General features: G+C 40.0%; 1 protein-coding gene across 1 annotated transcript in view; it reads left to right on the top strand.

The window, feature by feature from the left end:
• Positions 1–16491, top strand: part of LOC130599795 (atrial natriuretic peptide receptor 2-like) — a 37275-nt gene that overhangs the window by 11336 nt on the left and 9448 nt on the right. The window contains exons 8-14 of the mRNA XM_057410562.1: positions 5344–5416; positions 7959–8106; positions 9462–9548; positions 9794–9937; positions 10591–10712; positions 12377–12518; positions 16044–16096. Coding sequence (XP_057266545.1) covers positions 5344–5416; positions 7959–8106; positions 9462–9548; positions 9794–9937; positions 10591–10712; positions 12377–12518; positions 16044–16096 — 769 coding nt within the window. The remainder of the gene's footprint in view (positions 1–5343; positions 5417–7958; positions 8107–9461; positions 9549–9793; positions 9938–10590; positions 10713–12376; positions 12519–16043; positions 16097–16491) is intronic.

The following is a 16491-nucleotide window of genomic DNA, read 5'->3' as shown; positions in this document are numbered from 1 at the left end:
AGGTGGGTGGTCTTAGTGTAACTGAACCAATTTGATTAATTTTACATGATAGTTGTCAATTATAACAGACTCATGAAGAGAGTAAAAAAGGGGATAATGACAGGGGAGTGTATGAACATGGAAGAAGTAGTTTTGGATTTCTTTGACTGAAAATGTCTGTATAATGTGGATACAGCATAGTATTGTGGCATATTACTTCACAGGGCTTCTGGGAAAGAGGATCTACATTCCTTAAGTGTCTTCATCTTTTTAAAAAGTACATTTCTGAATTTCATAACAAGGATTCTATGATTTAGCAGATGGGTATGGCAGTTGTAGAAGCATTATATTGACTTTGTAAATAACAGATAATTTATTTGGGGTTTGGCTTAAGAGTCCTGTAAATTGATAGGCTCTTATTTCCTCAGGGATTCTTTCTCTTTCCATCTTTATTGCAGTTGCAGTAAGTACCTGAATTAGGCAAGTATGCTGAGAGGGAATGAGCAGGAGAAAGTTCCAGCATTAGAAGCTGGCTGGATGGCTAAACCCAAACAGTAGTGATAGATGGTATCACATCTAATTGGTGAGAGTGACTAGTCACTAGAAGTGTCCTTCAGGGCACAGTGTTAGGGCCAGTAAGATAGGATCATAGAATTATAGAATAGTTAGGGTTGGAAAGGACCTTAAGATCATCTAGTTCCAACACCCCTGCCATGGACAGGAACACCTCCCACTAAACCATGTCACCCAAGTATCTGTCCAACCTGGCTTTGAACACCGCCAGGGATGGAGCATTCACAACTTCCCTGGACAACCCATTCCAGTGCCTCAACACCCTTACAGTAAAGAACTTCCTTCTTATATCCAATCTAAACTTCCCCTGTTTAAGTTTTAACCCATTATCCCTTGTCCTATCACTATAGTCCCTAGCAAAGAGTCCCTCCCCAGCATCCTTGTAAGGCCCCTTCAGATACTGAAAGGCTGCTATGATCTCCACACAGCCTTCTCTTCTCCAGGCTGAACAGTCCCAACTTTCTCAGCCTGTCTTCATATGGGAGGTGCTCCAGTCCCCTGATCATCCTCGTGGCCCTCCTCTGGACTTGTGCCAACAGTTCCATGTCCTTTTTATGTTGAGGACACCAGAACTGTACACAATACTCCAAGTGAGCTTTCACAAGAGCATAGTAGAGGGGCAGGATCACCTCCTTCGACCTGCTGGTCACGCTCCTTTTGATGCAGCCCAGGATACAGTTGGCTTTCTGGGCTGGAAGCGCACACTGCTGGCTCATGTTCATTTTCTCATCAACCAATACCCCCAAGCCGTTCTCCACAGGGCTGCTCTGAATCTCTTCTCTGCCCAACCTGTAGCTGTGCCTGGGATTGCTCCAACCCAGGTATAGGACCTTGCACTTGGCACAGTTAAATTTCATGAGGTTGGCATCAGCCCACCTCACAAGTGTTTCAAGGTCCCTCTGGATGGCATTCCTTCTCTACAGCATATCAACCAAACCACACAGCTTGGTGTCATTGGCAAACTTGCTGAGGGCGCACTCAATCCCACTGTCCATGTCACCAATATGTTGGAGAAGACCGGTCCCAACACGGATCCCTGAGGGACACCACTCGTTACTGATCTCCAGCCGGACATTGAGCCATTGACCACAACTCTCTGTGCGGCCATCCAGCCAGTTCTTTATCCACCAAGTGGTCCATCCATCAAATTGATGTCGCTCCAATTTAGGGACAAGGATGTCATGTGGGACAGTGTCAAACGCTTTGCATAAGTCCAGGTAGATGACATCAACTGCTCTACCCCTGTCCTTCATTTCTGTGGCTCCATCATAGAAGGCCACCAAATTGGTCAGGCAGGATTTCCCCTTGGTGAAGCCATGCTGGCTGTCACCAAGCACCTTGTTGTTTTTCATGTGCCTTAGCATGCCTTCTAGGAGAATCTGCTCCAAGATTTTGCCAGGCACAGAGGTGAGACTGACTGGTCTGTAGTTCCCTGGGTCATCCATTTTCCCCTTCTTGAAAATGGAAGTTGTATTTCCCTTTTTCCAGTTGACGGGAACTTCACCTGACTGCCATGATTTCTCAGATATGATGGCCAGCGGCTTCGCAACTTCATTTGCCAGCTCCTTCAGGACCCGCGGCGGGATTTCATCAGGCTCCATGGACTTGTGCACATTCAGGTTCTTAAGATGGTCTCGAACCAGATCCTTTCCTACAGTGGGCCTAATGTTTTCATTCTCACAGTCCCTGTGTCTGCCCTCCACAACTTGGGTGGTGTGGTCAGAGCATTTGCCAGTGAAGACTGAGGCAAAGAAGTCATTCAGAACCTCAGACTTCCCCAGATCCAAGGTAGCCAGTTCTCCTGGAAACTTACAGAGCAGGCCCACGTTATCCTTCACCTCTCTTTTATTTGTAATGTACCTACAGAATCCCTTCCTGTTATCTTTCACATCCCTAGCCAAGGGATTAATTCTAACTGGGCCTTAGCTTTCCTAATCACATCCCTAGCTTCCTGGACAACATCCCTGTATTCTTCCCAGGCTGCCTGTCCTTACTTCCACCTGTTATAAGCCTCTTCTTTCCTCTAAGTTTCCTCAGCAGCTCCTTATCCATCCAAGGAGGTCTCCTGGCCCTCCTGCTGCACTTTCCTCTATTTGGGATGCAACACTCCTGAGCTTGCAGCAGGTGATCCTTGAATATTAACCAACAGTTTTGGGCCCCGCTGCCCTCTAGGGCTGTATCCCATGGAACCTTACTAAGCAGGTTCCTGAAGAGGCCAAAGTCTGCTCTCAGGAAGTCCAGGGCAGTGAGCTCACTGCACGCTCTTCTCACTGTCCTGAGGATCTTGAACTCAACCATCTTATGAGCGCTGCAACCAAGGCTGCCCTGGAGACTCACATTTCCAGCCAGCCCTTCCCTGTTGAGCATGAGGTCAAGCATGGCACCTCTCCTTGTCGGCTCCTCTATTACTTACAGAAGGAAGTTGTCTTCCACACAATCGAGGAACCTCCTGGATTGCTTGTGCCGGGCCGTAACGTAACTCTCACAGAGAGAAGACTCTGCAGAGGGATCTGGACAGGCTGAATTGATGGGCTGTGGTCAGTGGTATGAGGTTAAATAAGGCAAAGAGCCGCGTCCTGCACTTGGTCCACAATAACCCCATGCAACGCTACATGCTAGGGGAAGAGTGGCTGGAAAACTGCTCGGTGGAAAAGGACCTGGGAGTGCTGACTGAGCACATGAGAACATAAGCCAACTTGTGCCCAGGCAGCCAAGAAGGCCAGCGGCATCCTGGCCTATATCCGCGGTAGCGTAACTAGCAGCACCAGGGAAGTGATCATCCCCCTGCACTCAGCAATGGTGAGGCTGCACCTTGACTCCTGTTTTCAGCTGTAGGCCCTTCACTACAGAAGAGACTTTGGGGTGCTGGTGCAGGTCCAGAAAAGGGCAACAAAGCTGGTGAAAGGCCTGGAGCACAAGTCTGATGAGGAACAGCTGAGGGACCTGGGGTTGTTTAGTCTGGCGGAGAAAAGGCTCAGGGAGGACCTTATCGCTCTCTACATCTACCTGAAAGGAAGTTGTAGTGATGTGGGGGTCAGTTTCTTCTCCCAAGTAACAAGGACAAGAGAAAGTGGCCTTAAGCTGTGCCAGGGAAGGTTTAGACTGGATATTGAAATTTGGGAAAAGTTGCTTCACAGAGAGGGTGATCAGGCATTGGAACAGGCTTCCCAGAAGAATGGTAGAATCACTGTCTCTGGAAGTGTTCAAAAAACATGTAGATGAAGCCCTCAGTGATACGGTTTAGTGGAAGTCTTGACAGTCCTGGAGTAATGGTTGGACTTGGTGATCTTAAAGGTCTTTTACAATCTAGTTGATTCTACGATGCTCTGAGTCTGATGACCCACTGAGTAAGAAGATCTGAATCTCAATTAGGTATTTTTTCTGCTCTCTGCCCTCTCAGTGTTGCTCTGCAAGTTAGGGATAGAACTGTTGAAAACTGGTTTAAAATTTATAATCCACAGGGCAGTTGTGACAATGCGTTTATAGTCTTTCTCCTGTAATCCGTACAATCTAATAGAAATTGGACAAATGTGAAGTTCAGACACTTTTAATCGTCATTTTAGAAAGAGCAATAGTTTCTTGGCCTTGCGTAGGTTTATCTAATGGTCTTGTAGGAAAAATTACCTATTATTTCTGCTATTTTTCTGGATTTTTTTCTTCTTCCATTTCTATATACTTACTCCTGCTAACTTCTGTAGTATCATCTTTGTTTTTTATGCTTTATTTAGATGATAAGTAAACAAGATCCTTTTATCTAGTTCAGTAATTAATGTAAAAAAAAAGGTAAATCTGAAAAACTGATGCTTTCTTTAATCGTACAAGTAGAGGAGAGGATTTCTTGTTATCAGTGTCTGTAGCAAGCCTAACTGTCACTTCTAGCTAATATTTGTTCAGTCATACCTTTGCAAGATAAAATGTAGATATAATTCTCAGAAACTTTTGAAATTCATGGGAAGACTTAATTTGATTCAGTGAGCTCTATATTTGTCATAAATTTCTACCAAAATATTGACACAATCTCCACACCATGTTCCTTGCAAATTATCTGGGCTTTTGTTACCTGTTTCAATGAACACCCTTATGTTAAATTCCACACTATAGTAAGTTTTATAAGGATGGTAAAATGCTGCTGTGGTTTGACATTTTGTCATTGACTGCAGCAATAACAACTGAATAATTTAGTCTGCTGCTCCTCTTTTGAAAGCTTGTGTTTAGACTTTGTTAGTTTCTCATGTCAGCTCTACAGAAGATCTACTATTATACCAATAACTTCTTTGCAAAGGGCCGACAGGTTTCCTGCCTAATACTCTTTGTGCTAGAGTATCTGACATAGTATGACCTCATTTGTGGATTGGGGACTAATTCTGTTGCAGGACATAAATTATACTGCTTCTTAACTTGGGGTTGGGAGGTTATGTGTTCTTGTCATGCACTTATACGATATTTCCATGCCATGAGACGATGTAAATCTCTCATCTGATGTCCAGGATGAGATGTAAATTCATAAGATATATTGACAATACAGGAGAGTTTTTAACCAATGCAAAATATGACAAGTAATTAGATTCTAGAATGCAGACTGTACAGTTTTTGAGATATTTATTAGATACTCTTCTCTTCTAAGCCTGTTCTTGGTTCTCATATTACTCCTAAGATACATGTTGGATGCTTAAAAATCAGATTTTGTTTGCATACTTATAAACTTTCCTATGTAATAAAAAATATTCACTGGTTTGATTCCTTCAAAGACACTAGGGCTACACCAGGAATTAACTTGATTTATTTTTGTAGTGGTTTCAATATCAGAAACAAAAGATGTTTTGGGATGAAAGCTGGATTATAGACTTCACTTGCATCAAACAAGGTTAGTAACTTGTCACTTGATACTATGATCAGTTTCCTAAATAATTTTGAGAAATTATCTCAATCTCAATTACATGTTTTAGGGGTCTTACAAAAGTGAACCAATTTGTGAAAAACATATCCAAAGTTTCATCCATGTAACTTCTGTGGACTGATCACTGATGTTTTTATTTATTGGAACTTTAGATGTCAAAGTAATTTGAAATAATTTCCTTCTTTTTATGGTGATTTGTTAATTAAAAAGGAGAGGCCTATCCCAAAAAAGATGACTTCTGTACTTGGAAAAAATAAATTACTGTTGCTTCAAAGGATGTATCATTCTGTATAATTGCTCTCACTAAGTTCCTCTGGATTTCCACAAATAATGAAATCTTAATTTCTCTTACTGTCTGCTGTGTATGACAGACTTGCTGCAAAAAGTAATTCATTGTGGCCAGAGTTTTTTTTTTTTATTTTACAGCTGGATGTAAAGTATGATTTAACTGGTTCTAACTAAACATGTTAAGAATAAATCAGATGTTATAATGTGTTTTAATATACTACACTTAAAAGAGGTATAGATTATTTACTTTGTTGTTCATTGTTCTGGCCTTTGTAAGGAAAACAATGCCTAGACCCTCAAAAAAGAGTAAACATAAAGTAGAAATCTGCTGATGTTGATGGATCTGTGCTGGTGTACACTTTCTCATTTTCTGTCTCTGTGAGGAATTGCTAGAAAGATGTCTGCTTTATCTGTCTTATATCCCTGTGTTGGTAGTAGATATGTCAAGGTGCACTTGTGTTAACATATTGTAGAGATACTTTCAGCCTTGGACTTGAACATTACTTTCTGTGTAGTTTTGATATGTTACCCTCATTTCTGTAAAGAACAGATGTTGGCTAGGTATCATGCCTAGGAGTGCTAATTAACAGTAGTGAGTAATGAGGAATGATAATACGATGAGATCTGGAAACAGACAGTATGTCTTCTCTGGACAGAGCTGTTCAGAGATATCCATAGTAGACTGATAAAGTTATCTAAATGGAATTGGCTAAGAAGGCCAACGGCATCCTGGGGTGTATTAGAAGGGCGGTGGTTAGTAGGTCGAGAGAGGTCCTCCTTCCCCTCTACTCTGCCCTGGTGAGACCGCATCTGGAGTATTGTGTCCAGTTCTGGGCCCCTCAGTTCAAGAAGGACAGGGAGCTGCTGGAGAGAGTCCAGCGCAGGGCAACGAAGATGATTAAGGGAGTGGAACATCTCCCTTATGAGGAAAGACTGAGGGAGCTGGGTCTCTATAGTTTGGAGAAGAGGAGACTGAGGGGTGACCTTATAAGTGTCTATAAATATATAAAGGGGGAGTGTCACGAGGACGGAGCCAGGCTCTACTCAGTGGCAAACAATGATAGGACAAGGGGTAATGGGTACAAACTGGAACACAAGAGGTTCCACTTAAACTTGAGAAGAAACTTCTTCTCAGTGAGGGTGACGGAACACTGGAACAGGCTGCCCAGGGAGGTTGTGGAGTCTCCTTCCCTGGAGACATTCAAAACCCGCCTGGACGAATTCCTGTGTAACATTATCTAGGTGTTCCTGCTCCGGCAGGGGGATTGGACTAGATGATCTTTTGAGGTCCCTTCTAATCCCTAACATACTGTGATACTGTGATACTGTGAAACACATGAGCAGTGCTGTTCCCAGGGTATGTACCCTGTACTACGAAAACCTAGCTTTATTATTTTCAAGGTAACTCCTTTTTTGGTGCATTGCACCACACACAGAAACATGTATATACATATATATACACGCACACATATTATCAAAGTTATCTCAGGGATCTCTAATATGTTTCTGGGTGGAATCCCATAGAATGACTCCAGATGTCAATGCAATTTGGAACTGCATATGGATAATACTATTGTGTGGGATCATGGCAATCCTGATGCAAGGCAAGATGCTGAGCTTCCTCAGCCACACTTTACTGTATACTGATACCAGGGAGAGTTAAGAGTTTTCAGCAATGCTGAGACTAATTGGCTAAATCTGGATTTCAAATGGAGATGGTGAAATGTTATGTAATTAATTAAATTTCATTTTAAATCCATTTTTTTACCTTAAGATGGTCAATGAAGATTAAAAACATATATTGAGATCACTGACTTTTTTCCATCTGACTGTATTGTGGCTCTTCTCTGGCTTCCCTCTGGTGTTAGAATCACTTCCCACATCCCTGTATGTTACAGTCTTTTAGAAGCTCCAAATAGACTTGCTAAAGTATGGCGCAGGGCTTGCTCTGCTTCCCTCAGCCTCAAAGTAGCAACAAAGGCTAGTCGTCCCAAGAGTAGAGAAACAAAATTTGCATCCAATCCTGAGGATTAATGGGAAAGTGCTGTGGCAATGAATCACCTCTGGAACTTTTTACTTTTGGCTTTCTGTCTCAATGTAAACAAGACCAGCCAAAATGCAAATATTTGCAGAATTCCTTATATTTGTCTGCCTCTGGAGTCTCTACCTTGCCAATAACATGCATCTTTGGGTGCTTTTTCTCATCCCATGTCCCATTTAGATCGCATAGTACAGAGAGCAATGGGAAGCATCATGAGTGCTCCCCCAGTACCCAGTGAATCCAATGCTAGCTGTATCACAGCTCTGAGCTCCTGCACAGCTGCTGCTAACGTGTCCAGGAAACAGTACTTCACCCAGACTGGGAGATAGTAAGTCAATATATTATTCGTTTAATGCATTGCCTATTATACCATAGTTTCGCCTTTCTTTCTGGTTCTTGCCGCTTTTTACTGTTGACAGAGTAAAAGCTTGCATTTATCTTGTTAGATCAAATTCAGTAAGTTAATACCATGATCTGACTTCTATACCATACACTGGCTGTGGAATATCTTACATCTAGTCTTCTGTTTTTTCTAGTCTTCTGCCCTTTTTCTAAAATGTGGGCAGAGAGCAGCTAGGTTCTTTGCACTAAAAAGCGGCATCCTATACAGTAGTATATTAAAAATCTTGTCCTTAAACCAGCTAATATGGCTGAAAATACTGAGCATTTCACCTCTGGATCACACTATGTGCATTTTATAATACTACATGGCAAAGAGTATAGCCATATTCCGCTATCCAGAAAGCAATTTTCCACATAAAAATAATACAAGTAGGGGGTAAGGACAGAACATGTGCAAAGATAAAAGTAATGTCTACCATTTGTATACACAGGGCAGGATCTGTGCTTTGCAGGGTAGAGAAGCTTACTTAGAATCTTCAGCTTAGGGGAGCAGCTGCTTTTTCAGCATAAATCACTGTGCTGGAAAATTACAGCCACTTCATTGATAAGACACTGTGTCTAGCATTATAGCTTATAGATAGTGAGCATTTTTGCTGTTTCTTTCTGAATGATGACATTTTCATCATCATCATCATCTTCCTTGGATGAGTCAAAGTCAATCACATTCATCAAGGGTGAAAGGTGTAAGAATGGGACATCAGTCTTCTCAATGAAGCACCTACAACTGCTACACCAGAGCCCCTGTTCTATTTGTATGGTGGGTAACACTTAAATTCCTGCATGTTTCTCCACTGGATTCCTTTATTATTCCAAGGAAAGTTGCTCTGCTGTCTATCAAACTTAGCTGATTCATCACAGTGAATGCTTCATCTGATGAGAACAAAAGGATGTTAAATATCAATGATGGGTCTTCAAAACAGTACGCAGAAGCAACAGATAGAAGGAATTTCACTGCATGTGTTTCACTATCTCTGACATTTTCTTTTGCTGCTGCTCCATCAAACTGCCTCAACTGACTAACAGTCTTACATTCTAAATGTCATGCACAGATCAAGGATGCTTGAGTATAATATCTAATGTTTCCCCTACCCTACAAAGAAGACCCTGTCACCTGTCATATACTCAGATTTACACCCATATATGCACATGCTTAAATTCTGTGCCTCACGTCTAGAGCTATGAAGCTGCCCACTGCAGAAGAAATATCCAGTCCATTTTCATAGTCTGTTGGGTTATGAAGTTGGCCTAAAACTCTGTGAACAGCATTTCATTCTGTTTCAGTGATGGTAGAAGAGTGGCCATAAAAAAAATAATGAAGAAGGCATTCACGCTGTCCAAATCCATACGCAAAGAAGTAAAACAAGTGAGGTAAGAAGTGAAACCTGAGAATTGTACGTTGTTCCCTTTTACACCAGTTCTTTAAGGGTTCCAATCTGTCCAAATGTGACTGTTAATTCATGTTCCTTTTTTTTTCAAACTTTGTTTTAAAACCTGTTTTACTTTTGTCTCTACCTTGTGAGACAAGGCACTTGGTTTTCCAGTTACCCTACAAAAAGCAGGAGGTATAGCCATGAAAATTGCAGGTGTGCTTTGATTTCTGTTGATTTTCACAGGGAACTTGACCATCCTAATCTCTGCAAATTCATTGGAGGTTGTATAGAAGTGCCAAATGTTGCCATTGTGACAGAGTACTGCCCCAAAGGCAGCTTGAGTGATGTTCTACTCAATGAAGACGTTCCTTTGAACTGGGGTTTCAGGTACAAAAAACCTCCTGAAAAGCTACATGAAACAAACTGTGCTATGTGTAGTTTAGGACAAGGTGTTTATTTTAGATAAAGTCCTTGGGTAGACAGCTTGCACTGTAACATGGAGAGAATGAAAAGAAAGAAATTGAATTTAAATATGCATCTCAACTTGTCTTCTGGATTTTGGAGCAATCATATCTTTAGTGATGGACATGCTAAGCCAATGACTTTTCAACCGAGTCCAATTATACTGCAAAACTGCTTTTAAACCTTTTATCTCAAGTAGCTTCATTTTGTTCTGAAATATCTTTAGCATTCCCATTTTATTAAAAAACAAGACAGAAAATAAAATGTGAGAAAATAATGTAAGAAACTTAATAAAAAATTCTTTTTCTTGTAAATATTTGGACTCCCTCTCAAGGATACAGAGTTAGTGGGAATTTCTAGAAGAAACTATCCTAAAAGAGACTGTGGACTCAGACAAACTGAGTGGGAGTTAAGGGCTTTCAACAACCCACTGCAAGTGTTTTGGTAAAATGAGCATGGGGGGACAAACTGAAAGCTACTGCAGTCACAGAGAAGTTTCCTGACAACTTCAGTAAGCTTTAGAGCCATTTAAGTGGACGTTGATTGGAAATACTAGCTCACTGATTTTTGTCTTTCAGGTTTTCTTTTGCTACTGATATTGCACAAGGAATGGCTTATCTTCACCATCACAAAATGTATCATGGACGGCTGAAGTCAAGTAACTGTGTTATAGATGACCGATGGGTTTGTAAAATAACAGGTAAAAAGAAGACACAAAATTTCAAAACTTTCCAGCTAACCCACTAATGCATATCCATTTCACACTCAGTCCTCCTCCCAAGCACTTCCATGTTGACATTTCATGTGGAAATGCTGACTATGCCAGACTTCACTATAACTCTCTCATCTTGAAGCAAGTTTCATGTTATGTTACCATGTCAAGTCATTTATCAGGTGTCACTGATGCACACAGCAGATCCCAGAAATGATTGAGTCCATCAACATCAGTCTGACCAGAAATTCTCTCTCATTCTCAGTTTTGATACAGGGAGAAAACTTGAGCCATGGACAGTGCTGTGAGCACATGTAGTAATGCTGACTGATTGATAAACACAAGATAGTTTCATGGAGAAAACCAGAATAAAGTCAGACCTTTTTAGTCCTGTACAAAAAACTGAATTGTATTTTCCTAGCAAGAACTACAGGTCTGGTCTGCTCCTGGGTAGGGGAAGACAGCTTGTGAGGACAGAAAAACCCCTGGAGAGTCTAGTTTAGTTTGCAGATGCCAAAGGGAGTGAAAGCAGTGATCATCTCTTCTGCTTCTTTCCCAAAGTAGTTATCACACTGTCTAACCCACAGTCATATCAAAACCAGCAGCAACACATTTGTCTTTCAATGGTTCATCCTATGACTATGTCTCCTTCACAGGGTCATGCCTGCTTCTCCAACTCATTTAGTATCCTGCTGCTTTCAGAACTGCTTAGAGCCTTTTCTGGAGAAAAGCACAAAGAATTGAGATAGCTGGATTGTATCAACTGTACCACAGTAGCACAGCTCTTCTGAATTAAGTGGGATCTCTGAAATTGTTCAGAATTTAACTGGTGGCACTGCAGAGATTTCAAATATTCATGGTGTATTTGGATGCAATAATGTTAAAGATAGCTCACAAATAGCCAATGTGGGAGCTATTTGAAAACCTCCAATAACCTCCAACATAAAGAATGAAGTTCTAGGACCATATTAATTAAAGGTTATTCCAGACAAACCCAGACATCTGCATCGTGCCTTCCCATCCCCCTGCATCGTGCCTTCCCATCCACTCAGCAGAGTGCTGTTTACATCAGAAAGAAAACTGAAGTCAGTTGGCTTTTTCTCCTCTTCAATGCTGAGTCACATGCTGGGACTCTCTTCTATGTTATATTAAAAGTATACCTGCAAAGATGTTTCACATTTATGCTGCTTTTGTTTTGAAGCTGATGGTGTGCAAGTAAAGCCCACCATCTGATTTTCAATAGTTCTGGTCTGTCTAAACTATAATTACTGTAACAACCTGCCATCACAGATAAAGATCAGGGGATGAGTAGGAGAGAAACCTACATTTGCAAGCTAACTGTTACACTGAAATGAGCCTGTTTTCTGAATATAATTTTATAAAATCATAAAATAATTCTGATTGGAAGGAGCCATGTAGTTCAACTTGCCTGCTATCATGTAGTCTAACCCAAATATTTATTTTCCAGATCCTATATTTGCAATTGCATTAAGGGGATGAGACCACCAGACACACACTATTTTTAGACTAGGATGTGTATTTCAAATAAGGAAAATTAATTCCTTTAGATTAGTTCTGTTACTGCCTACTAATGCATGTGTTTCAGAGAAGTACCCATTGAATAGTTTGCTTCCTGTTTTCTTCCATGTTAGATTATGGTTTGCAATCATACAGAAAAGAAGATTCTCTGGAGGGGTCAAGCTCATACCAGCAGCATTTGACACAGATTTACACAGCTCCTGAAATCCACTCCCTTTCAGACTATGAACCCAATTCTATGACAGATGTCTACAGGTAGTTAATTTTTGCTCTTTATCACAATTAATAATCTAACCTCAATTGAGTATTCTTTAATCACAGTTAGGCTCAGCATAATTCTGTGGTCACCCTGGTAAATGTTTGGTTGTACATTTAAAAGCATCAGTCTTGGAATACAGAACAGAGAAGAGATCACAGATCTTCTCTTTCAAGGGTGTTAACCAAAGACCGAATTCATTGACATCATATAAATGCAGATTTGGCCTCATAATTTATAAGGAGTTACTCTGGACTGGTAGATTACAAAGGAATAAAAATCTGCTGTTATCTAGTAATCTGTTTTTGTTGCCATTTCTTATGAAAAAGCAGATTGTTTTCAATAATGGCAATACTTTAAAAGTTAATAGCGTCAATTTTCTAGAATGTCATAATGCACATACACAACCCATAATTGTGTAATTACTGTCAATACGTTATTTTGCTGCATAGACACCGTGACAATGTTTGGTTTGTAGTGAAAAAAAGAGGTAGGAAAAAGGAAATAGATACACTAGTGAATAGCTTCATTCCTTTCCTTTTGAAAACCTTTATATGAGATCACTTTGCAATGTCATATTTAGCTATCAGATTTAGCCTTGACAGTGATGGATAGTTTCTATCCAAACACTTTTCAGATAACAGGATTACAATTGAATTTTCAGAAAATAATAATCTGATGACAAAATCATTGAACTAGGTTTAAAAAAATCCAAACCTATACTTATTAGTTCTCATGTGATTTTTCTGTGTAAGTATAAAAACCACTGTGTTCTTGTCATATTCTATTTCATGACAATTATACTTCCTCTGCTTATTTCCAGTACTTTGCTAAAAGCATTTGAAAGGGGGAAATGCAGAATGGTACTACAGGATATTTCTGGCCCTTTTTTCTTACTTCTTGTTGCTACATTCCCAGACCAGCAGAAGTTTCCTATTTCCTGGTGACTTTGGCAGCTAGCAGAATGTAAAGAACTGGAATTCAGTTAGAGATTGAAATGCTCATAGAGCGACACAGCTAAGCATAAGAAGGCATGATTATTAGCACAGTTTATCAACAGCATTTACCAAAGGGTAGCTATTATTGCTTTTTAGCAAAAAAATGAGTTTTACTCTGGCTTGCCCTAGGCCACAACAAATTCTTACTGTCTTAAGTAATTGTTACAGGGCTTTCATTGAAGAACTAGTAGCAGAAATAGAAAACATTGTTTAAGTCTTCCCCTTTTTTCAATTAGGATTCATTAAAAATTATATAAAGACATAATTTTATAAATAAGATTTACTGGATTAATACATGTTATTCCCTTGTAAAAAATGTATGCTTATGCAATGTGCTTGAACATTATTAATTGTAGTCCATTCTGTAATGTTATGTAAGCAATAATTTGAAGTTTCATGGTATTTATAAGTTTAAACATGACTTTAGAATTGTCTTCAGAATAGCTCAGGTAACAGCAGTTTGTCACTGTGTTGATATTTCTGACTGTTGTCATTTGTCCTGTGTCAGTCTTTACTTTTTCAACATTCACTGGTCTTAGGAAGTATTGTCCTCCAAGTAAGCAGTAATTTTAGGATTGCCTTATAAATTGCAGTTTATTGTTGCCGCACAGCCAGTAGACATTCTGTAAAATGTTTCCTCAGTGCTCATCTGGTTTACACATGGCCCCTGTTCAGGTTAGATATCATTACTTGACTCTGCAGTCAACCTGGCCTCCTGAAGCTATTTCTTGCCAAAGCACTCCCCTTAAAGTAGTGCTAAGAGCTGGTTCACTCATATCATGGATGACTACAATGACCTTTTGACAGATTCAGTGAATGCTTGCTAAATCCATCTTGCTCTCAGTCCCATGTCTGCAAAATCCAGGTCTTCTTTTGTTACTGCAGTTAATCTTGTCTTGGTGAAAAAAAAGAAAAAAAAAGCCAGTAAGAAATGAAAACAGAAAAGACAGAAGAGCAACATACAGTCAGGGAAGAAAGGAAGAGATGTACCGTGTAGCATTAAAAGGGTTGTCTTCTTAACTGAACTATTTTTCAGAACCTGCATTCTAACACAATTGAGGTTTGATGATGTGAGCATGTGCTAAGCCTTCTTGATATATGTATGTGAGCTTATTGGGCCAGGGAGCAGTGTCCCAGTCTTGGAATCCTTAGTTTTTATCTGTGTCCATTAGTATTCCAGAAGGTATGGCCCAAATGAAAAATGAGTAGCAACTGCAGGAGTGTCACTTGCAATTTTGTGTGCCTTTACAGATGAATCACTTGTTTTTAAAGTTCCTCAGGGAATGTGTTGGTCAGATGGGAAAGCTAAAATGGAAATGAGAACAGGAGCATGAAAGCAGCTCCTCTTTGAGCTGAAGAGGCTGTTTCCAGTCACAGTTTCTCCTAGATTGGCTTCTCCTGAGTTGCAATTGTTACGTGAATTTCACTATCCACTATGTTAGGACTTTTTTTGAGCAGTGTTGCTAAAGCTGAACAAAATCAGTACTGCTTTTATCAGAGTCACGATCATGTAAGTACTCTCCTTGAAAATCTGTTTCAGCTTTGCTGTCTCACCAGGATTGCTATTCCTTTCTACTACCGAATAACCCCCAAATTAACACATGAATCTCATCAGATTAATTTCTACAGTTTTCAGTGTAGTTCATATGCATTGCTTTATTTGCCAGTGGTGGTCCACAAGTGAACTGAAAGATAAATAGACATACCCCTTATATAGGCAGAATTCTTTACCAAACAGAGCAACCCTTAGCAAACAAAACAGCAGATTGCAAGCACCATAAAAATAAATGTTATTAAGTAGTGATGCATGCTGAGAGTTAATTATTACATAGTTTAAATACACAAAAAGCCAAGAGCATCTTTATCAGGAGTGCTGACTAGAGGAGGTGCTGGCTTCTTAGAAATCACTGTTCTAGATCTTCAGTGTCTTCATTGAGGAAACTGAACACCTAGTTGTTATTCCAGTTTTTTGCATTCTTCACCCTTGATGAATGGGTTTGGCCTTGGTTCATAGAGGAAGAAGATTATGATGAAAATGTAATTCAGAAAGAACAAGCAAAAATACTGACTGTAAAAGATATACTCTGCACACGCTGTTCTCATTGACTATGGAGATTCACCAAAATGCTGAAAAGAAGCTACTCCTCCAGGTGATAATACTGATGAACCTGCTTCTGCTTGTTGGCTAAAGCACAAACCTGTTCTGTATGTTTAATTGGTAGATATTATGTAAGTCCCTGAACATAACCCCTATAGATTCCACTAATTCTTCCAGGGAAAATTGCTTTGCTGTCCATTAAATTCAAATGCTTCATCTCTGAGACTCGTAAATGTGAGAAGAGACTGCAATGAAGTGATCATTGACATCTCTGAAAACACAGATAGCAACACCGTTGCTAACCTCCCTTTTGGGATACTGGGCTTTCAGTCATAAAATAGGGAGGAATAAGAAATCATGGAAAGATAAAATCACTGACTCCATTAACTGTTATTTCATTGAAATTTCGGTTTCTTTTTATTCTGCAGTTATGCCATCATTTTACTAGAAATTGCCACAAGAAGTAACCCTATGCCAGTAAGTAAAGATGAACTTTGAAGTTTGCTTGACAACTTTAATTGGTTCTGCTGAAGATACAAACCAAACTCTGAGTAATTGCACCTTTGATTTATTTTTTGAGTGTGTGTTTTCCTTTTGATTTTGTGGGAGTAAGTTCAGTTCCAAAGGGTTATGCAGTCAGGGCTTCCTCATGCATCTACCAATCTTACTTTCAGGACTTTGAAGAAGAGTGTATAAAAAAAATAATGTAACTCCAGGACTGCCTTTTGGTTAGCTATGTGAGGCTTAATGGTGGTTGGGGGCTTGGAGCAGTAAGGTATGCTGTAACAACCTTTTTCTGCTGTTGTTCCTTCCCTTTTTTTCCATGCAGTCTTACAGTGATAAAAATAAGCTAGAAGAGCAAACAAGCTGCTCTCC

Source organism: Pezoporus wallicus, unplaced genomic scaffold (genome assembly GCF_028554395.1).
Source record: "Pezoporus wallicus isolate ANWC-B61680 ecotype Strahan unplaced genomic scaffold, APGP_CSIRO_Pwel_v1 contig_7613, whole genome shotgun sequence".
Lineage (NCBI taxonomy): Eukaryota > Metazoa > Chordata > Aves > Psittaciformes > Psittacidae > Pezoporus > Pezoporus wallicus.
This window is presented reverse-complemented; position numbering and strand designations above follow the sequence as displayed.